Below are 23,802 nucleotides of genomic sequence, written 5' to 3'. Positions count from 1 at the left end.
GGGTGCAACATCTTTATTTACGTCCATGCATGCATCAACGCACCCATCAATGCATCCATCAATGCATCCATCAATGCATCCATCAATGCACCCATCAATGCATCCATCAATGCATCCATCAATGCATCCATCAATGCATCCATCAATGCATCCGTCTGTCCATCCATAGGTATCAAGTCTTACTGTGGAAGGGCTGTTCTAAAAAAAACACATGTGAATTCCTCCTATGAAGAACACATTTCACATGTAGATGGCATGTGCAATATTCACATACATGCATGAATATGTGGTTTTGGAATAATTCACCCGTGGAATATGCTATGAATTAATCTCAATCTTGATCACAATAATTAGAGAAACGTTTTAATCTTGTGTCCAACCTGATAGAATGTTGGTTCTTGGGTGACACAGTGAGAGACATGTCAGACAGAGTGGAGATGTTAATTTGTAAGAAAAACAAACAAATAAAGACAATATTACACTTTAATTTAAAACAGGCATCCATCCCAACATCTATGCTGTGAGGTGAAGAGAGGCTGGTATATTTTCAAAAGATAAGAGAGAGAGGCTGGGTGCACATTGGAAATAGAAAAAAAAGGAAAGAGAGAGAGAGAGAAAGCGAGGACGAGCGAAAGAGAGAGGAGAGGGGAGGTAGAGAGGGGAATTGCTTTGCAGCACACCCGTGCGTAAATGTGACCATCCTCGCCGTGGTTCCTCCATCCCTCCATCCCTCCGTCCTCTCCCCTCCAGCCTCCAGCTCTCTCCTGGTCGCCGGGATCACCTGCGCGGTGGTCCGTGGTCAGCGTTGGACCGTGGAGTCCCGGGTGACTCGGCTCGGCGCCCTCCTCCAGGGGTTAGGAGGAGCGCCGGGGACCTCGTCCAGGTTCCTGCCGGGCTTTGTGACCCCCGCCGCCGAGAGCCAAGGCTCCGAGCGGCGAGAGAGACGCGGCTCGACCCGCTCTCGGATGCCGGTGATGAGGGGTCTGAACGCGCCACAGAACACCTTCTTGGATACCATCGCCACGCGTTTCGACGGGACCCGTGAGTACATCTGAGTTGTCGCTAATCCCGTCATGTCATCGTGCGCAATGGATCTCGCAAGCTGTTTATTTAATCTGATTTGTCTCACTCTGAAAATACAAAGTCCCCCAAAGACCTGCAAAGTGCTGAAAGAAGATTGAGGCCACTTGAAGACATAAGCATGCTGATACTGAATGAATTATGATGAATGAAAGCAGCCCAGACTAATGTTTAACACATTAATAATTCATGAAACGCCACCTTATCACCGAGTTTCAAGATGGATTCACCTTATAGTCTATGGTCCTTTAAGAGGATATAGAAATATGATACACTTTTTATTTGTGTGCACAGAAAGCATGGTGGAAGTCAACCGAGGCATTTCATTGATTTTATTTTCTTTTACATTGAATTCATTGTTTTTCTTTTCTTTTACATTGAATTTACGTTCAATATTTGAACCTGCCTCAATGCCAGTGAACCGAGCAAAGACTGCATTGTGTTAATCAATGTGACTCAGTGGATCAATACAATTCGAAGGCATTGATTTGAGCATCTGAGAACTGTCAATCAATCATTTGAAGATGTTAAATCAATTCAAATGATGACTATCTTACACTCTCAACGCCTTTCAAGAGACTGCTGTCTTTTCTATTTAAATCTGGCTCTATATGAATCAAAGATTTCAAACCATTACATCAGCGACCAAAGAAAACAGGCACCTGAAGGCACCTGAACTCCTTTAACTCTGGTGTTCATTTTCTTAAACAACCATTATATAATCCTGCATAATTGTCTGTGACAGGTGAATAGAATTGTATCCAACCTATTACTTACCAAATGTTCAGACACAATTCACGACAGAATCCTACATATCAGCCCAAACCCATAAATCACTGTCAATCAATATGCAGCTGCAGCTTTTACAGCTTACCACTGTTGCATAACACGGTCCTAAAAGACGCGAACTAACAGCACTCGACAGCAGCCAGAATCTGTGGATCATGAAGCTGATATACAAGGAATCAGAGCGGGATCTGTCTATTTTCTGAAACAGAGATGTAAGTCTTTTTTGTGGAGATTACAGAAGCGTTCCTGCTGTGGGAAAATCTGTCGTATACGAGGGGATTCATATTTGATGTGTCCTGCGTGTCCCCTGAAGGCAACGTTTCATGAGTTAACATTAATTCAATTAGAATGTGTCATTTGGTGTCAGCAGTGACGAGCTCTACTCTAATCGGAGTGCAACAGTGTGCAGGGCGGCTGCAGCAGAGTCATTATGAGGAGGGGCCACTGCGGACGGCCCCCAGCAGTTTACAGTTAAAGAAGGATCTTGATGACGTTATAGGGATGTTAGGGATGGCTGGTTGTCTATATCAATCAGAGGCTGAACCATCTATGCAGTGAAGGCATGGATGCCACTGAATGGACAAAATGGGCCCCAGGTGTCTGACCCCCCCCTGACCTTTGCCTCCAAAATGTCACTCAAAGAGACACAACCTATTCAGGGAGAGACTCAAAATGACCACAAATAAATTAAAAAACGACAACATAGAGACACAAAAAACCCTTACAAAAAGATGCAAAATGATGCAAAACAAATACAAAAGGTCAACACCAAAACAACAACGTGACACAATATGACCACAAAGACACACAAAACAACTACAAAAAGACACAAAACAACCACAAAAGCATGAAACAACTATAGAGTCTAGTGTATGACTCGTGTAGCTGGTGGGGCCTTTTACATGTCTGTGCCCAGGGGTCCATTGTTTCATAATAAAGGGTGAAGTCTGGCTCAATGTTGAGTTCTTCATTCATGATCACATTGTTGCTCCTAACCTCTGGCAGTGGTAAAAAAAGAACACAGTGGGGGGATTTTAATGAGGAGCTTCACCAAGCTAAATATCTCTCCAACTGTGCATAGCGGTCTGTGGGGCGGTGAAAGGCCAATAAAGCGGGTAGAGTGGGTGCAAAGGAAGCACATGCACAAGCACAGCAAGCAAAATTGACTAAGAAAGATGTGTGGTGCCATATTAATTCAAAGCAATAGCAAGGAAACAGGTTGAGAGAAGTCTGAAGCATCACTTGGAGTCTCACCTGGACCAAACCTTTGTTGTGTTTGTCACTCTGCACACTTAATGACAGAATACCCAACATGCCCATTGTGACTGATGGGGAATTCTCAAGTGCTAAAAGCCAGCTGAGCAGAATAGTGTTTTCAGGGCAGAAGCCGGGATCTTCCATCTCCGCCATACAACTTTAATGCCGCATGATAACCACGGGAACTCCAGGGAAATCTCTCTACATTTTACTTCTTACTAGCAGTAGAACGCCTCAGCCAGAGGCAGATTTTAACCCTGAGATATCTCAATACACTGCATACATATTTATAAAGGACAAAGGTCCCAAATTATAATGAATCACTTAGGGACGGCACTGTTAGTGGGTCAATGTTGTCCAGACTGAACTTCTGTTGGAAGGATTGCTATGAAACGTTGTACAGAGGATAAAGACAAGCTATGGCTGCCACTCAGGGTTATTTATCCTCAATAATTGATAGCCTTTTTAACAATTTATTGCAGGGCATGTAACATGTCATACAATAATGTCAGATACCATTACAAATGTTACGCCTTCACGCTCTAGTAAGGATTAGTTCACCGAAGTGAGCCAATGAGACAGAAGAGTGACTTCATTGGGACAGATTTTGGTGTTTTTGTTCTGGCACAAAGCTGTGGGCTGTAAAGATATGAAGATGATGCAGAAAGAAACACACCAGAGAAGCAGCTTCACAAACAACCCTGCTGGCAGAAATCATCTCACGTCAGTGTTCATCTCCTTATGATTTCCCAGATTTATTATGTTTTCAGTCTGCAGTTTTTCTGATGCTCTGATCGTGCATGCGTCAGGTGCGGTTGGATTAAAGGACAGGGCCTTGCTGTGTCCTTAAAAAGTGGCATAAAACAAACATGTGCTGCACATTCGTGTGTGTTTGGCTTTCACTGTGCACGGCGGTGAATGCATTGTGGCGGGCTGTCGCTTTCAGTGTTATCAGCAGCCGGGGTTTATCGGGGTTCCCTAAGCTGCTCAAGGGGCTGAGTCTGAGAGGTTTTGTAGTTTCAGCTCTCACGTTATTACACCTGGATCGGAGTGTGGATGTGACAGGCCCGCATCGAGCCTGGGGAATGTGCAGAAAATGAGTACAACAAAGGAAAATAAGAACACGGTTTAGAGCAGAAGGAGAAAGATGGAAACCAGATCATGTCTTCTGGAGGAAAATGCTCATGTAAGTGTGGGGCCGACCACTTTGTATGCGAAACACTGTATCCATGCACACAGTAGAAGCAGAGAGACCCACACACCCAGGTGCCAGGGTACGGGGCTGCATCCCTCTTCTTTTCATGATATTCAATGTGCATGATGTAACCCTGTGCTGCCTTCAAATGCACATTCTCGCTTTGTAGGAAATATCCACGAGCTTGAATATTATCAATAGAAACATGTACACTAAAACGGCGACAAGGAGTGAGGGTTATTTGTACATGGTTGTTGTAAATCTGAATATTATTGTCGACTGAAAAGGACAAACAGATGAGTCACTGGCTGTTGACTGGTCAAGGCAAAAGAAAGCAAGAGAAGCCCACTCCTACAGAGAAATCAGCAAACATGGAACACAATGTCAGGCAGAACAATGAAGTGAAACAAGCGAGTCATTTCCTGTTTGGACATGACAATGCCCCAGGGCACGCAGCCAGGTACACAAAGGAATGGAGCGAGACCGGAGGCTGGTGGCTGAGCGTGAGAAAACACCTGAAGCCAGGTTCTGAAATGTTTTGGAAAGCATTCACAGAAGAGTTACGGCAGCATCAGCATCAGCATCAGCATCAGCATCAGCATCAGCATCAACAGCCATTGTGTTGTCTAGTTAGTCACTGTACATGCTTATATCCACTGCACATGCATTTTTGCACTTTCTTGATTGTTTCATCTCCTAAATTAATATGCTCTACTTTTGTTGTATTTATTGAGTACCGGTATTTTACATTCCTGATATTTATGTGTCTTTTTTTGTGTCTTCTATGTAAGTTGCTGCTGTGACAAACTAATTTCTCCTTGGGGATAAGTGCAGTATACATCTATCTATCTATCTATCTATCTATCTATCTATCTATCTATCTATCTATCTATCTATCTATCTATCTATCTATCTATCTACCTACCTACCTACCTACCTACCTACCTACCTACCTACCTATCTATCTATCTATCTATCTATCTATCTATCTATCTATCTATCTATCTATCTATCTATCTATCTATCTATCTACCTATCTATCTATCTATCTATCTATCTATCTATCTATCTATCTATCTATCTATCTATCTATCTATCTATCTATCATATTCTAGCGCTCAACAATAAAATATGAGCTTCCTTTTTTTAAAGGATTCTTCCAAAAGCTTCAGTAGAGGGTCAGTAATACTATATGAAAGCTCTACCCTTGTTTTATGCAAAATGTGCTCGCTGCTCTTAAGTATTCATATATTTCTCTATTCCTCCAGTTAATCATATCAAATGTACGATTTTTTTTTGTTTTCGGGGAGAAGTGATTCATGCAATCATATTCTGTCTGCACTCTTCAAAATCTCCGGCTGCACCATTCCTATGATGAGGATGTTGGGCAGCCTCCCTCCCCGGCCGCCTCACAGGCAGCGCCGCTGCTGCTGTTGTCACTACAAATCCATCTGGCTGTCGATGAGTAACACGGCCTCACACTTGTTGCATCTCGAGACCCACAGTGCTGCGTTGGTCTCATGGTTGCACGCCGAGCAGCAAAAAAAACAAACATCAAATGTATTGACCTTCACTGTTGGGTGTATGACGCTGCAAAATAATCCTCAAAAAACCTTTCCATCCAGTAAACAGAACAAACAAAACACTTGTTCACTTTTTTTTGCAAAGAGTTAGGTGAGAAGGTTGATACTATTTTATTTGTGTCTGTTAAATATGAAGCTACAGCTGCAAGATGGCTTCCTTAGCTTAGCATGAAACCGGTCTAAAGCTCTATATCTTGTGTGTTTAACCCGCACGATAACCAAAGTGTATCAACAAGTCGGTCTGGCAGTGACTTCCTGGAGACGTAAAACACAAATTAAACATTTTTACTTTGTCTGATTATATTTGAAAAGAGCCAGGCTAGCTGTCTTCGTGCTAAGCTAAGCTAGCTGCCCCCTTGCATGTAACGTACAGACACGAGAGGGGTTTCAATATTGTCGTCTAATTCTCAGAAAGTATTTCCCAAAATTATTATAATTTATTTTTAATGCGACTGCAATTTGCGAGCTAGCTTCAAATTGTCTGTCAAGCTCCGCCCACTGAGGTTTACCTTGACCAATGAGATTACTTCTGCCTCAATTGTAATCTACATGTGTGCATCTACATGCGTGTGTGAATCTACATGTGTGAATGTGTATAATTCTGAAGACCCACCCAGCTGTATTGCGCAATGTATCACTTTATGTGGCGGGACATCATTTTATTAGTTGCATCATTTTGTACTTCTTGCCTGACTGGTGTTTCCATGAGGTTTGGCCAGAGCATTTACACTGGACGTGCTTTATTAATGCATGCATTATTATTAAAAATTATTCAATTCCATTGTCCCCAGTTCGTCAAGCAACCACTTCCTCTCAGTCGCAGTTGATTCCTGTCTCACTCAGCCGATCCCGCATTGAATCACTTGCTCGCCTGCTCTCTCGTCCTATATTGCTCCCATTCTTCAAAGTGAGCGCTCCAGTCTTCTAGATTCATTTATGCATGGACTTTAATGATCCCACTGGAATGAATACCTTGGCTGTGTTTGTCACCGATCATACCTAATTCAGTTTCATAATGAATTATTCAAGATTGTCCCCATAAATCCGGCTGTCAAACCTTTTGTCAGAGCTCACAAAGTGGCACTTACATGCATGCTTTAACTTCTGCTGTACAGAACATCGTCTCAGGAACCATTTGACATTATTTCATATCTGGGAAATAAAGTTGAAATTGATTTTGAAAGGCAAGATTCCAACATGCAGATACTTTCACGATCCAAATGTGACAAGAACATGGCAGCGCTACAGAAAAAGGAAGTGGAGTTTATTTGTGTTGCCCATAATGGCAGAAGATGGAAATATGCTAGATGGTTTAGAGGCAGAGAGGTGGGGAAGACGCATGGGATGAACAAAGAAAAGATGATGAGAAGGGAGCAATAGGGGGAGATGAAGAAGAAGAAAAGATGAAGTGAATATCATAAAGCAGCAAGCATGATAAATTCTCCCTGAGGTGAAGCTCTTCAAAGACCAGAATAACTCTGAAGCATTTCAGAGGGCAGAGACGAACATAAACTGAGAATGAACACCGTGGAGAAAAAAGAGAGCCGTGCATGAAATGTTAATTATGTTTTCTTTGAATTAAGATGATATCTTTGTGAAATTTTGGGGGATGACCCCATGAGTGACTAAAGGATGTAGCGTGCATGTGAAATGCAACAACACTGTTTGCCATCTGAAGGTTACAGATCACAACTAAAACATGATATTCCTGATGGCTTAATAATACTAATTATTATTGTGTTAGCATTTAACTACACCACCTATGAGGCTTTGAGGGAGCGTTTGTAAAAGTGTCATGAGAGAAAAGGCAACCAGCAGCACTGCAGCTCTGTATTCACATAACATGTGGATGTCATGATCTGCATTTATATACATTTATGGTATATATGTATATCAACTGCCTATTTTAGTGACAGCCACACATTTTTTTTGTAGTTTTATGATTCCCCCCCCCCCCCACTACTGCTTGTAAAGCGTATGATTTAATTTGTTTAATACTAATCATAATGTTAATAATAGGGTTATTACTGTTAGTACAATATTGGCGTTGTAATGTCTCGTTTGTTGTTAGTATTCAGTTGTCCTACTTTTGAGGTGGACATTGAAGCGCCGTACCGGAAGTAGTTTTACCTCAGTAACTAGCATGTTTATTAGCCTTCGATAAGTGTTTGTAACTTTGCAAAGTCGGCCTTTGTTCCACACTGAATTATGTCGATAAATATTGGAAGGTTTGGAATGACATTTTTGAATTTATTTTGTAGAAACGTTTCCTAATAAAACGCCACCAACAGGCCAAAGTACAGCTAACGAGCCGCCATGACTGGAGGCTCCTGTTAGTTTCTCTCAACTGAAGTTAGCAGCTGGCCAGTGAGAGACGTTGTTTACAGAGATTTGAGGGAGTAAATCATCTGAAACTCTAAAAGTGAGACTAAAATATGGTTTTAAAAAGGGACAGCACCTTATTATGTCTTTGTAAACCAACATTTGGAGATTTAATTTGTTGGCATGAACTGCATTTTGACATTAAAGCTGAGCACTGAGCAGCTGCTGTTAAAACATATTATTTGTTGCCTGATTTGACATTGATGAAAGTAAACAGTGTTGAAGTGATGGATACTTGTGGTCCTCAGACTGCTCGCCACTTTAATTCTTAACCATGCTTCATCCTTCTCTGCTTCCCTTTCCTCCCTCCTTTCCTTACTACCTTCCCATGTTTCCTCCAACCAGACAGTAACTTCGTCCTGGGGAACGCTCAGGTCCCGTCCCTCTATCCCATCGTCTACTGCTCCGATGGCTTCTGTGAACTGACTGGCTTCGCCCGCGGCGAGCTGATGCAGAAGAGCTGCATATGTCACTTCCTGTACGGCTGCGAGACCAGCGACCTCCTCACCTCGCAGATGCAGAAAGCTCTGGATGAACGCCGGGAGTTTAAGACCGAGATCATTCTGTACAAGAAGAGCGGTACGGCCGGAAGATGTAGTAAAGTGTAATCAGTGGCAGTCAAAGTTATCCTTTCGTCAAACCTGATCTCTTTTCTTCGACAGGCTTCAAGTTCTGGTGTCTGCTGGACATCGTGCCCATAAAGAACGAGAAGAGCGAGGTGGTTCTGTTCCTGGTGTCGCATAAGGACATCACGGAAAATAAGGACCAGGACCATGGCAATGGATCTGACACTGGTGAGAAAAAGCTTGGAGAGGAAAGTGAGGCATTTTCCAATTCCACTATAATTCACATGAAATGATCCAATAGAGGCTTTGCTGCCGGGGCACGAATATATCAGCAGACATGACGGGTGATATTGTGAAGGCGGTTCTGGAGCAGTCACCAAGTAAAAAACAGATTCTGCTTTTTCAGCAAAAACTGTGCATCAGTTTTATTTTCGAAATTAGTAATACATAATTCATACGTTGCAGTTCCTAGATCGGATTCGTTCAGTTGCATTTTTTTCCACCACGTCTTTCTCGTTTCGTGTCCTTGTTTTCAGACGAGGAAACCGGCCTGGAGGTCCACCAGATCAGCCGCCCTCCGGGTCTGAACATGGAGCGCCGCCGCAGTCGCGCCGTCCTCTACCAGCTGTCTGGGCACCTCCAGAAACAGGACAAGACCAAGAGCAAGCTGAAGATCAACAACGTGAGACTTACTTTCTCACATCGGGTCTCGTTGGGATTTTACCTCCCCTGTGGAGAGTATAGATTATTTGGCGACAGCAGATTAGTTTTACACACTTGCATTGCTGAAAGGGGCAATTTGCCTTTCCAGGCTTCATCTGCAACACAACTTGATTTGCATTCATTTCGAAGTCAATAAGACTAAAACGTGTAAATTCCAGGACTGGGATGAGACTAAATGTGCCTCAGCAGTGTGATCTTAATGACCCAGCATCTTGGAGGGAAGAAATTACCATAAAATCTCTCATTAGTCACTTACATTAATTGTGTGGCCGGTTGATCAGGTATCATAGTTAACAGGTTTCATCCTCTTGCATCAGCGACTGTTAGCTTAATGCTTATTTGCAACACCAGAGACATTTTTGTATTCTTTCGTTACTACACACATACACAAGTTGACTGACGTCAAATCATTTCAAAGTATGACCAATTAAATTAGATTTGCTTCTGAATTATGTGGAATTCAAACCATGCAACGTCTCAACTGAAGTCTTGAATAATATTACTCTCCCAACAGTAGCAGTGCTGCTAATGGTGATGAAATATTCATGCTGGCTGGTGGGGATATTCTCAAATCCATTATTGATCAATTTATATAAAAAAATATACCCTAATTCCTTCTGTGTGTCTTTCCACACGCCGCATCCAGAGTGTTCTTGGAGGAAACGTGAACCCGGTCCCGGAGTACAAGGTGGCGGACATCCAGAGGTCTCGGTTCATCCTCCTTCACTACGGTGCGTTCAAGGCCGGCTGGGATTGGCTGATCTTGTTGGCCACCTTCTACGTCGCCGTCACCGTTCCCTATAACGTCTGTTTCACCGCGGTGGAGATACGAGAGGACGGCGCCTCCGCTGCACGCAACCCTCCGAGTGTCAGCGACATCTTGGTGGAGATACTTTTCATCATCGGTAAAGCTGCTTTCCCGCTTTGGGACAAATACAGAGGAAGACACTATATTGATATAGCTGCACAGGCAATACTTGTTAGGTAAATAAAGTGGAAATTCATGGAATTTATCGACAATAAGAAAGAATATCACCAGACTCCATTTCTCAGCTTTCTTCTATCATCAGTTTAAGAGGAAACTCTTTTCTGGTTTGTATAATCCAATCAAGCAGCCCTTAAACCACCACTCCTTCTCTCTTAATTGGCCCACTTAGCTGCACCGCCGTCTGCATTGCTCCAACTCCTCCCGTATGCAAATGTCTCCTCCTTAACAATCTCCACTTCCTCTCCACTTTGCTTCAGCCTGCCCTCTCTGCTCTGACAACCAAGTCCTCTAATCCCGCCTGAGGAAGGCTTGTTAAAGGAACCTGGATCAGTGTTCCCTGTATATCTGTAGGTTAGCCTGACGTAAGCCGTACAGATTGGACTGTATTGACTGCAAAAAACCTCAGCTAGTGTCACAAATCATTGGGTTTGCACCAAAAATATTCTTGTTGAGGTTTGGAGACACTGTCAAATATGCAACAGTGGGCTGGGAGTATATCTGGGAATCAGGATGCATAACTTCAAATGAATTGCTTGATTTTAAGGGGAGACATTGAGATGAGAAGATGTATATCTCTCTCATGAAATCAAAACAGCAGCCTGCTTAGCTGAGCACGAAAACTGGAAACGGGGAAGAGCCTGAGTCTGCTTTGTAAGGAAAAAGAGGTTTAGAAAAAGAAAATGCACTAGAGGGACACATATAAGGTGTTAATGAGTTCGCCTTGTGTGCCAGATATCGTGCTGAACTTCCGCACCACCTTCGTGAGCACATCTGGCCAAGTCGTGTACGACGCCCGCTGCATCTGCATCCACTACGTCACATCCTGGCTGTTCGTGGACCTGATCGCCGCCTTGCCCTTTGACCTGCTCTACGCCTTCAACATCAGTGTGGTGGGTCACATTTGTGTCTTTACGAGTATTGGACTGATGCATATGAATCCTGCATGTGTGTGTGTGTGTGTGTGTGTGTGATGTATAGGCAGAGGCTCTATGGGCGCTGCCCGTGTTAAAAGACGTCATTCTCTTATCAATAGCACTCTCCTGCTGTTCGATTCTCGCTCAACATTGATTTAATAAGACGACGGCAGAGCCTGCAAATGTTCTGCTGCACAGATAAGAAACTAAGAGCCACAGTCAGCACACTTGTTTTTTTTATTTTTCACTTTTTCTTCCATCATTTTCTGAAATTGTGCTCTCAGTATTTGCTGCTTCGGCTTCAAGGGAAGCAGACTGAGAGTCTTAGCTCCAACAAGAAACTCATTATTAGGTAACCGGTAATTAAACTGATGAACGAGTATGCTGAGATACAAATTACAGATGGAAGCAAATAGATTAGCCGGGTGGTGTAGGTTTCAGTGCAGAGCTCAAGATTCAAGATCATTGAATCTGAAGGAACACAAGATTATTAGATTGTAATAAGAACTAGGAAAGTGTTCATTTTTTCTAACATTTCTTCACCCGTTGCTTGACAACAAGTCATGTGAAGAGCTTGCAGTTTTGTCTACGACTGAATTCAATTCCCTGAATGGATCCATATCCAGATATCGAGATAATGAAATCCAATGTGAGGAGGGTTGTAATTCACGGTGATGAAAGCAGAGCGGTTTCAACTAACAGACCACTTATTGGGCACTGACACAAGCAGGGAATTGCCAGTGCAGTAAACATAGAGGTGAGGGAGAAAATCAATAAACGGGTGATGTTTGATCAGGCAGTCCTTACCTCAGGCAGACCACGGGCAATCTTCCAGTCCAGGATGATGATGGCAGTGATTTCCTCTCAATGGATTCTGTGGTAAAAGCTGCAGATGGAAGTTTTCGGTGTTCTGAAGTATTTTTAATACCATTTGAGCTGCGAGGTTCAACTTGTACACATGTGGTGACACAGCTCACTGTCATGATGTCTGATTTAAATTCTCAGTGTGCAATGGGTGGTTTCCAATTGGCTCCAGATGGGAAACTTTGAAGATTTATAACACAACATTCATACCTTTAAACCCACGACTCCTCTCTCTCTCTTCTCGGCAGGAACTTCGGGGTTCACCTGCTGAAGACGGTGCGCCTCCTCCGCCTCCTGCGCCTCCTCCAGAAGCTGGACCGTTACTCCCAGTACAGCGCCGTGGTCCTCACGCTGCTCATGTCCACCTTCGCCCTGCTCGGCCATTGGATGGCGTGCGTCTGGTACTTCATCGGACGCAGCGAGATCGAGAGCAATAGCCCCGCCTCCTGGGATATAGGTGTGTGTCTGTTGCAACTTCACGGCAGAATATTTAAAGGTTGGAGAGATGGCGACCAAAACTGTATGATTTTAGCAGACATGGCTGAATGCACACAGTGTGTGTGTGTGTGTGTGTGTGTGTGTGTGTGTGTGTGTGTCCTTTCACTGAGGAAACACTTCTAATTATGGTGATCTGTCTACTCCTACTGTGCTCAGCGGTGCCAAACAACAAGAATACTCTGAGGTGCAATGTGGAATGAGACTGGAGGGGTAACAGTGGTGGTGGTGGGGGGAATATACGGGAAAAGACCTCCACTGATGTACAGGTGCACACGTGGTTCAATGATTCGCAGAGGTTGCAATGTTAATTACAGTTCACAGAGAAAAATGTTGTCCTATATATAAATTCATATTCCAGTCACTACTTCCTGTTTAGCCCGGCTCCCATGCTGGTCTTGTCGTGCCCTACTCTTTCTTCTGGCTAATTAAATGTCAAAACTTCACATGTATTGATTACATATGGTCTAGTTCATCAAGTTTAAAATAGCCAATACACACGCATGTGATATCCATCACAATGGGTGCTGCTGAGTCAAGTTTAAAAACCAAGAATATATCAAAACAATTGCAGAAAATAGTTGCAAAATCTAGAAACCGTTCATGTGGTAATGCAAATGAAAGCTGACATTTTCTGGCCTGTACCAGCACTGAAGTGATTACTCTGCCCTTCCAGCCTTGTTACCACTGCCAATGACGCCTTCTAGTCGAGGTAATCTAACGAGGGATCTCATTAAACTGACAAACTCTTACGGACCCTCTTCCCGCCAGGCTGGCTGCATGAACTGGCCAAACGCCTGGGAACGCCATACTTCCTGGCACCGCTGACCTCCCTGTTGGGAGTCTCTGATTCGACTCAAGGCGCCGTGGCGGCAGCGCTGACCAATTACAGCCAGTGGAACGGCTCCGGGTTGGAGCCGCTAAACGGGGCCGGTTTGCTGGGCTCGGGCCAGTGGAACGGCAGCAGGACCAGAGCGAGGACGGCCAGCGGCTCGGGGACGACGCTGAGCGGCGGCCCATCTGTCAGGAGCTCCTACGTGACCTCGCTGTACTTTGCCCTGAGCAGTCTGACCAGCGTGGGCTTCGGCAACGTTTCAGCCAACACGGACTCCGAGAAGATCTTCTCCATCTGCACCATGCTGATCGGAGGTGGGATGAGCACCAACGCACCTTAATCCGCTCATCTTGTAAACATATGACGGAACAATGGCGTTTCTTTATCGGTCGGTGCTTTTGTCTGTTTGTCTGCAGCATTAATGCACGCTGTGGTGTTTGGAAACGTGACCGCCATCATCCAAAGGATGTACTCCCGCCGCTCGCTCTACACCACCCGCACCAAGGACCTGAAGGACTTCATCCGGGTGCACCGGCTGCCCAAGGCCCTCGAGCAACGCATGATGGAGTGTTTCCAGACGACCTGGTCTGTCAACAACGGTATCGACGTCAGCGAGGTAGGAGGGACTGATCAAGATGATTGAGTTATTAAATGTCTTCCCCACGAGGGGATGTGAACAGATGATGTCACTCTACGAGGCAAACCTATTTCTGAAATTGTGCGACTGTTCCTTTAACTTTCTGAGATGGTTATATGACCTTTGTGGCTCTGATTGACCTTGTCAGTAACAATGAGATCAACTGGCTTGGCTTCTAAAATAGAAAGTCCAAATCAGGCGACGTGTCAGACGAAAGAAACGGCTCAAAGTCACTGAGAGGATTTTGGTTTTGTTTTGGGTTCTATGAAATGGGGGAATGGGGGCAGCTATCTTAATTTCATGGATTAATGACTTCATGGACTCTAAACTGGCTCTGGATGTGTTTTACCATGGCTTTAAATTGAGATAATCCCTTTTTAAAGAGATAGCATGATGGGGGACAGACACTAATACTTTAAGGTAATATCCAACAACTTTCCCTTTGCAAAGACTTTTACTTTGGGTCTCCGTTGCACATAACATGGGAATGCTCAATAAATACAATAGTATAGTGTTGCATTTTCTGTAATGAATGACATTTGAGTAACAAACGTCATCCAGAAATTGCCATGCATGTTTTAGTTAGTTGTGACTAAGTGAAGGTTTTATTTTGCCTGTTTCCTCCACCTTCCCACACAGTCACACTCAAATGATGACACACAAAGGGACGACTGATAGAGGGATTCATCAGTAGCGTGCAGTCATAGAAATAGTGCTTTGTGTATCTTTGTTTCACTGCAGAGGGGAAACGTGTCCTTCTCTTTCCCTTCACAGCTACTGAAGGACTTCCCGGATGAGCTGAGGGCCGACATCGCAATGCATCTGAACAATGAGCTGCTGCAGCTTCCGCTGTTTGAATCGGCCAGCAGGGGGTGTCTGCGCTCCCTCTCCCTCATCATCAAGACCTCCTTTTGCGCACCTGGCGAGTTCCTCATCCGGCAGGGTGACGCCCTCCAGGCGATCTACTTCGTATGCTCCGGCTCCATGGAAGTCCTGAAGGACAACACGGTGCTGGCCATTCTCGGTACATAGCAAATAATCACATTCTGTGTTAAAGTATAAATTAATTCATGGTTTATTGTTTTTTTTTATGAATTAGCTGTTTTAGTTAAAATAATATAACTATCGATCAAGCCATCAAAAACACATAATGGCTTTTTATGGCAAATAATTTTCCATTGTTGAGCATCTGAGCTGCAATATAGTGGCTGGCCTAGTAATGAAATACTCTTCCATGCCAGTAGGTAGTGCAATAATTACCTACCATAGACCGTAGATTTTTACCATAGATTTTTTGGTTGTTTTTGTGCCACAGGATTTTTCCTTGTAGAAAATGTGCCGCAGCTCAAAAAAGGTTTAAAAACTGAATTAATACATAATAATATACAATGCAATACACACCCCATATCACAAAGCCAACACCATTGAGGTTCAGCACCACGGACAGCACCCTGCTCCATCCATCCATCCATCCATCCATCCATCCATCCATCCATCCATCCTCCACACTAACTCCTCTGAGAGACCAGGATAAATACGTAGGAAAGCCCATCAATGGCCGCTGCTTGTGGGGGTTTTGGGCCAATCCTCCTGTTGGACCTGCAGCCTGAGTGAGTCATTTTTCTACCTGAATCATGAAGAGCTTCTCTGTCTTGGACTCCAAACCGTAGAAGCCCTCCTAGATTCCGGCAGTAAAGTGACTCAGACTCCGCCGTCTACGTCCAAGTGCTGCAAGAAGAAGAAGAAGAAGAAGAAGAAGAAGAAGAAGAAGAAGAAGAAGAAGAAGATGGCGTATAAACTAACAAGTATTCAAGTATCCTCGCTAAGTGGCATTGAAATTGTTATTATTTTTACTGGTTCATGGTTCATATTCGATGACAGATGGGTTGGGAGAATATAAAAAGCTATAGCCAATATTGTGCTTTGTAGTTCATTCACAGAATATGCTGGAGCAACAGCATGAAGGGCTTTTTAAGAACACTGTGCAGTCTGTTGGCAGCAGTATGAGCAGAAGAGGAGAAGGGGCTTTTACTCCTGAGGAAGTTATTAGACATCCAGCGTTAAATAATCACCCAGATAGGAACATGATGAAGGAGAGCAGCCTAGCGCTACAATAACCAACATAAACTGCCCCAGTGAGCAAACCCGTCACGCCCCATCAAGTGGGACACGTTGGGTAGAAGCCAGAGGAACAACAAGGAATCATTCACTGTTTTTTAAATGTATTTTTGCCACTTGGTGGAACAAACTTTAAACATAACATTGACAAATAAGTTGTCGTGGCTAATGCTACACACGTTTACACATCCAGCAGACATGGTGTCATGTTTCTGGGCTCCTGTTCCATATTTATCCAAATTCTAGTTGTGTGTTAGTCTCCACCAACTCCTGAGGGAAATGTCTGTTTCTTCAGCTGATAAATACTCTGTCCGCAGAGGGTTTACTACATATCATTATTATCTTTTTATATGACACATAATCATTTAATCTGTCTATATCAGAAACAATATTGAAGCTTTACGTCACCATTTTGTGTTATTTTGTTTTTTACTATTAATAATAACCTGGGACTGAGCAATTTAAACTATGCAAAATGACAATGGCAATCATCTAATAACACTCAAGTCACGTACAACATATTATGAATAGGTAATAATAATAAATAAAGAGAAAAACTGCATGCCATTTGCAATATTTGAGCTTTGAGAACCAGAAACCTGCCTCCAGAATAAGAGATCCTTGTCCTCCTTCCTCTCTGCAATGCATCGATGAAACAGAATACAGAAACACAAACAGACTCACAAACATCTCTGGAATCCGTTCAACTCCATACAAAACAGTGGGAGCAAATTGGCAACACCGTTTTTTCACATTAGTAACTGGTGTAAATAATGAAGTTCTGCTGCCGATAGAAGAAACTCATTAGCATGTTGCACACGCACACGCAGTATGTTGACACACACACACACACACTTCTCCAACACTCTCTTGAGCCTCGTTTCTTCCCTCATGTTTCTCCTTCTCACACACATTGTTTTGGCATTGCCACATTAGATTTACAGCTGTGGAGAAAGCAGTGAGGTAGAGAATGATACAACCCTTCTGTTGTGTTCACAACGCTTTATGACACACATATAAAATAGTCTCCCTATACACTCAACCGTTGAGCTCTTTAAATGTGTGCGGATGTTCGGTACTCTCTGGGTTCTCTTGATGTGCGCTTGTCCTTGTATTGGGACCCCTCATGCATTGTAGTTCCTCCTGTATTCTGCAACCAGTGGTGGAATAGGAATTAAGATTATTTACTAAAGTAAAAGTAGTCCTTCATTTGAAATCGTACAGAAGCATGAAACTGTTCGGACTGAGACGGTTATTTAACATTTCAATAAATAAATGGCCATGCTTAGTTTTTCGTGTTTCCAGTGCATGATCATGAAAATGCACTACGTACCGTACGACTATAGAACATGTTGTGGTTCGTTAAATGCATCCGTTGCAATGCATTATGGTCATATCAGCTCTCAGGTTACGTGACATCACGTGTGCATCTCTGCGTTCCAGGTCGGGGCGACCTGATTGGCTCCGACTGTCTGACCCAGGAGGAAGTGATTAAGACCAACGCCTGTGTGAAGGCCCTGACCTACTGTGACCTGCAGTACATCAGCCTCAAAGGCCTCCGCGAGGTGCTCTGTCTCTACCCCGACTACGCCCAGAAGTTCGTCACTGAGATCCAGCACGACCTGACCTACAACCTCCGGGAGGGACACAACACCGAGGTACGAGAACGGCGCCGGCTTCTCTGATCTCTCCAAGCATGTGTGACACGAAGCTGCAGTACCTCTGCAGTGAACATCTTAGTTGTGAAGGTTAAATGCAAGTTAGGGACAAATAAACACATGTAAGGTGTCAGAAAAGGGTTGCGGTGTCAATGCATCCGTCCATTTCCCGCCACTTATCTGGGTCTGGGAGGAAGTGGCAGCCGGCTCCTCCTGGGGGATACGAAGATGTTCCCAGATGTGAGTCCCTCCAGCATGTTCTCAAGGATCTCCTCTCAGTGGAGCGTGCTCTGAACGTCCCTCAGCGCATGCCTCTTCATGCCTGGTAATGCAAACCGCTCCCTCTGGCCGTCATCAGGTAGCACACAAAATACCAAGAAGAAGCAACAAAAACGAAAATAGTGGAGAGAACGTTTCTGTTTTTTATTATTATTTGTAGATGTATTATTATCACTATTCTTATTTATATTACCACATTGCTAAGCATACAATCATCTCATCTAAATCTTCTTCTAAACGCCTTTCAGAAAACTCTGGGTGAATCATTCTGTTTTTTTAGATTACACTCAGCTGTGACCTCCTCCACCCATTTTACGCAATGCCAGAGTGATGCACTTGAAGGGGATTAGCCATCTGGACTGGGAATGAGGAAGAAGAGACGGAGTCTGCTTGAGATTCAGCCAACAGATAGAGACTAAACTAAACAAGGATGATTCAGATGCCAGGGATTTACAGATGGATCTCAGCTGTAGTGCACACATGAATGAATAACCAGCGTAGACTGGAAATTACTCGGTCACATTTTCACTGTGAGTAATCTTGCTAATTAGAGCAGAGGTCCAAGAGAAATACCAGGGGACGAGACAGTATAGCACTACATACATGAAATATATTTACATGAAATGGACTGTATACAAGGGAAAAGATGAGTAATGTTTTCAGCTGACCCCCTGTTAATTTACTTTATTTATTGTGTCCTCTTTTTGTCATTTTGCTGTTTTTGCCAATTTCATATCTAGTCTTGAAACATGTTGATTTCTGCTTGATGGTGAAGAAAAGTCCACCCTGAAAGGCTATAAAAACACTTAGTTATAGTCCATTTAAATGTAATAATAAACAGCGTATCTATCAAAATGAGTGAAGAAAAATTAGCAGATGCAGGTAAATAAAAGGATGCAGTTAATTTATGCAAAAATAAGTGACGTTTGCAGCTATTATTTGAGCCTGACTGTCAAGCCTCACTTGGCTTTTTTATGTTTCCATCCAATTTTCAAGCAGCTAAAGCAAAGGTTAAATGCCACAACAACATTATGTAAATTGGTTGTGCTTAGAAGTAGAAAAACGCTTCCTGAGCAGAGAGTAGCGTGAATATAAAGCGCATAAATCTGCCAACAAAGAAAGCTGCAAACAGTGCTGTTTATTGTCATCTAACTAAAATAGAAAATAGTGGTTATTTTACTACATTAGAAGTGGCCGAGTAATATACAACAATACAACAATAATACGGCTCATTTCCTTGGGATCATGTTGGGAATATGAACAAAGACTTACTCAATAATTACTTTCCTCTCTCCTCTCTCTTACTGCTTCTCTTCTCTTCTCTCCTTTTCCCATCATTTGTCTTCCCTCTTCTCCAACTGTTTATCTTATTATTGATCCTGTTTTGGACCCTCTGGCATTCATGAATTTATCCTCCCCGTCTGCTGCGCTCCTGAATATTCAGTCCTCCAAGGTAGTTTGAAGATCCATCTACTCTTTGCAAAGTTACAAAAGAAATCGATGTAAACAATGGGGGGAAATGGTTGTTGAGGAACCATGTTTTATTTCAGCTGCATAGCTGCTCCATGTGTGTTGTATTCTGTACAACTGACAGGAATGGTTGACATTTTGGGTATATTTATAGGTTCACTCTCATGTCTGTTTGTTATGTGTATCGCTGGAGCCAGGAGACGTTATTCAGCCACATTTAACAAAAGGAAACACACACACACACACACACACACATGTATATGCGCGCACAGCGACATCAGTTGTTTATCCTCCACCGGCGTGGGACTAAAAATAGAGCTGTCAGAGAAGAGGGGGAGGGGCAGGTCATCCCCTGACTGGATAAAAATAGAACAACAACCAGATGGAGGCGAGACCAGAAAACATCAGGATGAAGAAGCTGCAGGGAGAAGGAAGAGGAAGGAAGGAAGAGGAAGGAAGGAAGAGGAAGGAGCTCAGAGCGACATTTGCATTCACGTGCCGACACACACACACACACACACACACACACACACACACACACACACACACTCTGCAGAGATTCACACATGCAGCTCTCACACAGCAACATACCAGAACACAGCACATCTGTCCTTGCTGATTCAGAATGATACACACACACAAACACACACACACACACACACACACACACACACACACATGTAACTTACATGCTGACCTATTTCCCATCTCAGTGTGCAGTGAACATATTTCCACATCTCTCACATGCAACTCTTTCTTTACGCCTGCAAAGACACGCGCATAATTGGCTGATGATGTTATAGTGGCACGCTGCAAATCAAGGGTGCCACGTGCAGCAGCTCACACACACACACACACACACACACACACACATGCTGAAATTCAAAACATTCGCTTCTCCGCTCGGTACCCTTCAGGCAAACCACTGCTAAAATTAAACCTCTGCGATCTAAAAATACCAGCCGGGCACGTGAGCTAAAGACAAGATGGGGGAGACAACAAACGGAGGGGAGAGAAGGGGAAGGGTGGTGGCAACAGGGTGGAAGGGGAGGAGGAGGAGGAGGGGAGGAAGGGGAAGAGGAGGAGGGGGGGAGGAGGAGGGGGAGGACAGGGTGAATGGGATTTGTTTGCCAGTTTTTTAATCAGCTTTAAATTACAGAGAATATGCAGTGAATATAATGCCAATAACCTTCCACCAGCCACCACAATCTGACTGCAGGGATTCTACTATGAAAGGACCATCTGTTAAGGTATCACTTGTTAGGAGTCATAAAGATCCACAAAGGTTCATCTTTCAGCAGAGATTATAGAAATCCTTTGCAGGAGCTGAATGGCGTTGGCGCCCGCTTGCTTTTGAATGAGGGCGCTCCTTCGCAGCGCTGCTGACGGACTGAATGGCCACCAGCAGCATTGCAGCTATTGTGAATGACAACTGCTCACACTGAGGGAGGCTTTCAGTGGCTCAGCAGCTCCCCCTTGTGGTCGCAGCGTAACCGCAACATTCCTGACAAAACTGCACACATACAAGCAGGTGTAAGTTTGTATGCATAATAAAAAAAGTGTACATTTTCAGGTGTTCTGCTGTTTTTCACTCCTCAGGCGGACTGCGAGAGCAACGGAGGGATCGTGAAGAAGCTTCCATCCATCAAGGAGGTGGAGGAGGGCTCGGGGTCCGAGGGCGAGCACTCCCCTCTCCCCAAGATGCCTCCGCTGGGCCGGCTGGGCCGAGGCCTGCGCTCCCCCCTGCGCTCCCCCCTCCGCTCGCCGCTGCTGCCGCCGAGAGCCTTCAGAGCGCCGAGCAATCACATCCGGCCCAGCAGCCTGCAGATCCCCGCGGTGAGCTTCAGCTGCCTGCAGCCGGACCTCAGCCCTCGGTGAGGAGCCGCTCATTGATTTACCGACTGGGGGTAAAGGGGTTAACTCGTTCGAACCGCTGCGGGAGTTTGACTTGCACTCTTTATGACTTATGGCGTTATTCATCAACACAAACATACACTGAGTCCCTGGAGAGCTGGCACCAGACGCTGCTGCAGATTTACGAGGGAGCACAAATCTGCCCATGCGAAGCCGACATTACAGTATTGCATTAATTCATTATCTTTTTAAAGGAAATACATATTTAACTTTTGAACTCCAAAACCCATCTCCGGGTTTCAAAGGCATGTTTTATTTAAACAATGTGTAAAACTACAGCATTTATCACAGCCAGAAGCTGTAGAAAAACAACATTATTGTCAAGTTGTCATCTTCCCGTTGGTCCTTGAACACATCATTTATGACAAACGCTTCTGACAGAAAAAGCAACCAAATGTAACCTTAAAATGTCATTTTTGGCGTTGTTAGTGTGTTGTATCTCTCATTGCAGCGATGATTGTGTGTTTCCATAGAGGAACAGGATTTATATATTGCAGTATAAAACGAGGCCACAGAAATAAAAAATGTGACGGGTCCTGGAGATGAGGAAGAAAAAGGTCTTTGTATGATTAGGTTATTAATAGCTTTGCAGCCTGTCTGACAGTTGAATACCACAGAAGAAGAAGCTTCATATGAAATACTGCCCTTGGATTTGGTGAATGCATGAGTTATGTTTTTGTCGCTTTGGAGACTAAACCATGTCCAGTTTGTGTTTATGAATAATGTAAGGCCACGAGGGACGTGTGGTATCTTTACTGTGTGTTCTGTGGCTTCCTATTTGATTGTCCTTCCCGTCCAGTGTGAAACACATCGACTCACTCTTCCTGTCCGTCCTCAGGTTTGTAGATGGGACCGAGACAGAAAACCAAAGAGGTTCAGCCCAGAAGTTTGATTTTTCTCCCAGTGCAACTCACAGTTTCCTCCCCAGCCCGGATTCAGCAGGTTAACACACACACACACACACACACACACACACACACACACTGGACGGTCTGCAGAGCTGCAAAGACAATTTTTCTTTAATGAATCACTATTTATTCTGAATCATAAATCAGCTGTTGAAGTCCTGTCTTGCATGAATTTTAAATGTATTTCTGTATCTGTCCACAGGCGCCCATGAAGAGGATGACACTATGCAGACTATCGCCAAGCTAAAACACGAGGTAATGCTCCTCATATTACAGAGAAAAACTGCAATATATATATATATGTGTTTGAGTTCCCTGACTCGTCCCTCTGACTCTCGTCCCTCCAGATGAGCGTCCTCTCCCGTCAGGTGACCGCCGTCAGTCAGGAGCTGCAGGAAATGACGAGTCTCCTCAAGCCCCTCTTCCACAACCCCTCCATGCTGCTGATACCCAGCGCCGTGACCCCGCCTGCCAGCGTGTCGTCACACAGCTGCTCCCCGGCCCCTCCCCTTCCTACCCACCATGCACCTGTGGACTGTTCGGACGATCGATCCTCGCAGCGGCCCGGACTGTCCTCTCCTCGGCCGAGCGCGACCAAGGAGTTACGAGGAGAGTTTGACCCACTCCAGTCTCCACCCTCCACCATCAGCTCCCATCATGCCCCAGTCTCTCACCGCTCAGCTCCCCCGTCACTCAACAGCTCTCCTCACGAGCACACAGTGGTGCCACATGCCTCCTCCTCCTCCTCTTCCTCCATCCCCTCTCTTTCTTCATCAAGCAACCCGTCATCCATCACTCCCCTTTTGGTAGACTTATCAGGACCCGATAGCGAGCACCCTCAATCCCGTCTCCACTTCCTGTCCCAGCCTGAGTTCACATCCCGGTCGTATCCCCTCTCCCAGCCCTTCCTCCAGCCCTCCAGCATGACCTCAAACCCCCGAGAACCCCTCCTGAACCTGCAGGAGGCGGAGTGGGTCGAGCACACCGCCCAGCTCAGCTTCATCAATGAAGCACAGCCCTCGGTGTGAAGAAGAAGAAGAAGAAGAAGAAGAAGAAGAAGAAGAAGAAGAAGAAGATCCGGACAGACAGGACCGACCAGCATGCCGCACAACTTACTGCATGACAAACATTTGTCCAAAGGTTGGCA

At 44.4% G+C, this 23,802-nt stretch overlaps 1 protein-coding gene across 1 annotated transcript; it reads left to right on the top strand.

The window, feature by feature from the left end:
• Positions 1 to 818: 818 nt before the first annotated feature.
• LOC306753084 (voltage-gated delayed rectifier potassium channel KCNH8-like) lies at positions 819 to 23,683 on the top strand (the record flags this gene model as incomplete). Its single annotated transcript, XM_079236921.1, has 15 exons — positions 819 to 1,041; positions 8,632 to 8,865; positions 8,949 to 9,080; positions 9,389 to 9,534; positions 10,222 to 10,480; positions 11,296 to 11,453; positions 12,591 to 12,798; positions 13,608 to 13,985; positions 14,088 to 14,287; positions 15,083 to 15,332; positions 17,870 to 18,084; positions 21,433 to 21,707; positions 22,586 to 22,689; positions 22,858 to 22,910; positions 23,003 to 23,683. The coding sequence occupies exons 1-15, from the start codon at positions 966 to 968 to the stop codon at positions 23,681 to 23,683; spliced, it is 3,369 nt and encodes a 1,122-aa protein (XP_079093047.1). The 5' UTR covers positions 819 to 965.
• Positions 23,684 to 23,802: the final 119 nt, after the last annotated feature.

Source organism: Taurulus bubalis, assembly GCF_910589615.1.
Source record: "Taurulus bubalis genome assembly, chromosome: 21".
Classification (NCBI taxonomy): domain Eukaryota; kingdom Metazoa; phylum Chordata; class Actinopteri; order Perciformes; family Cottidae; genus Taurulus; species Taurulus bubalis.
This window is presented reverse-complemented; position numbering and strand designations above follow the sequence as displayed.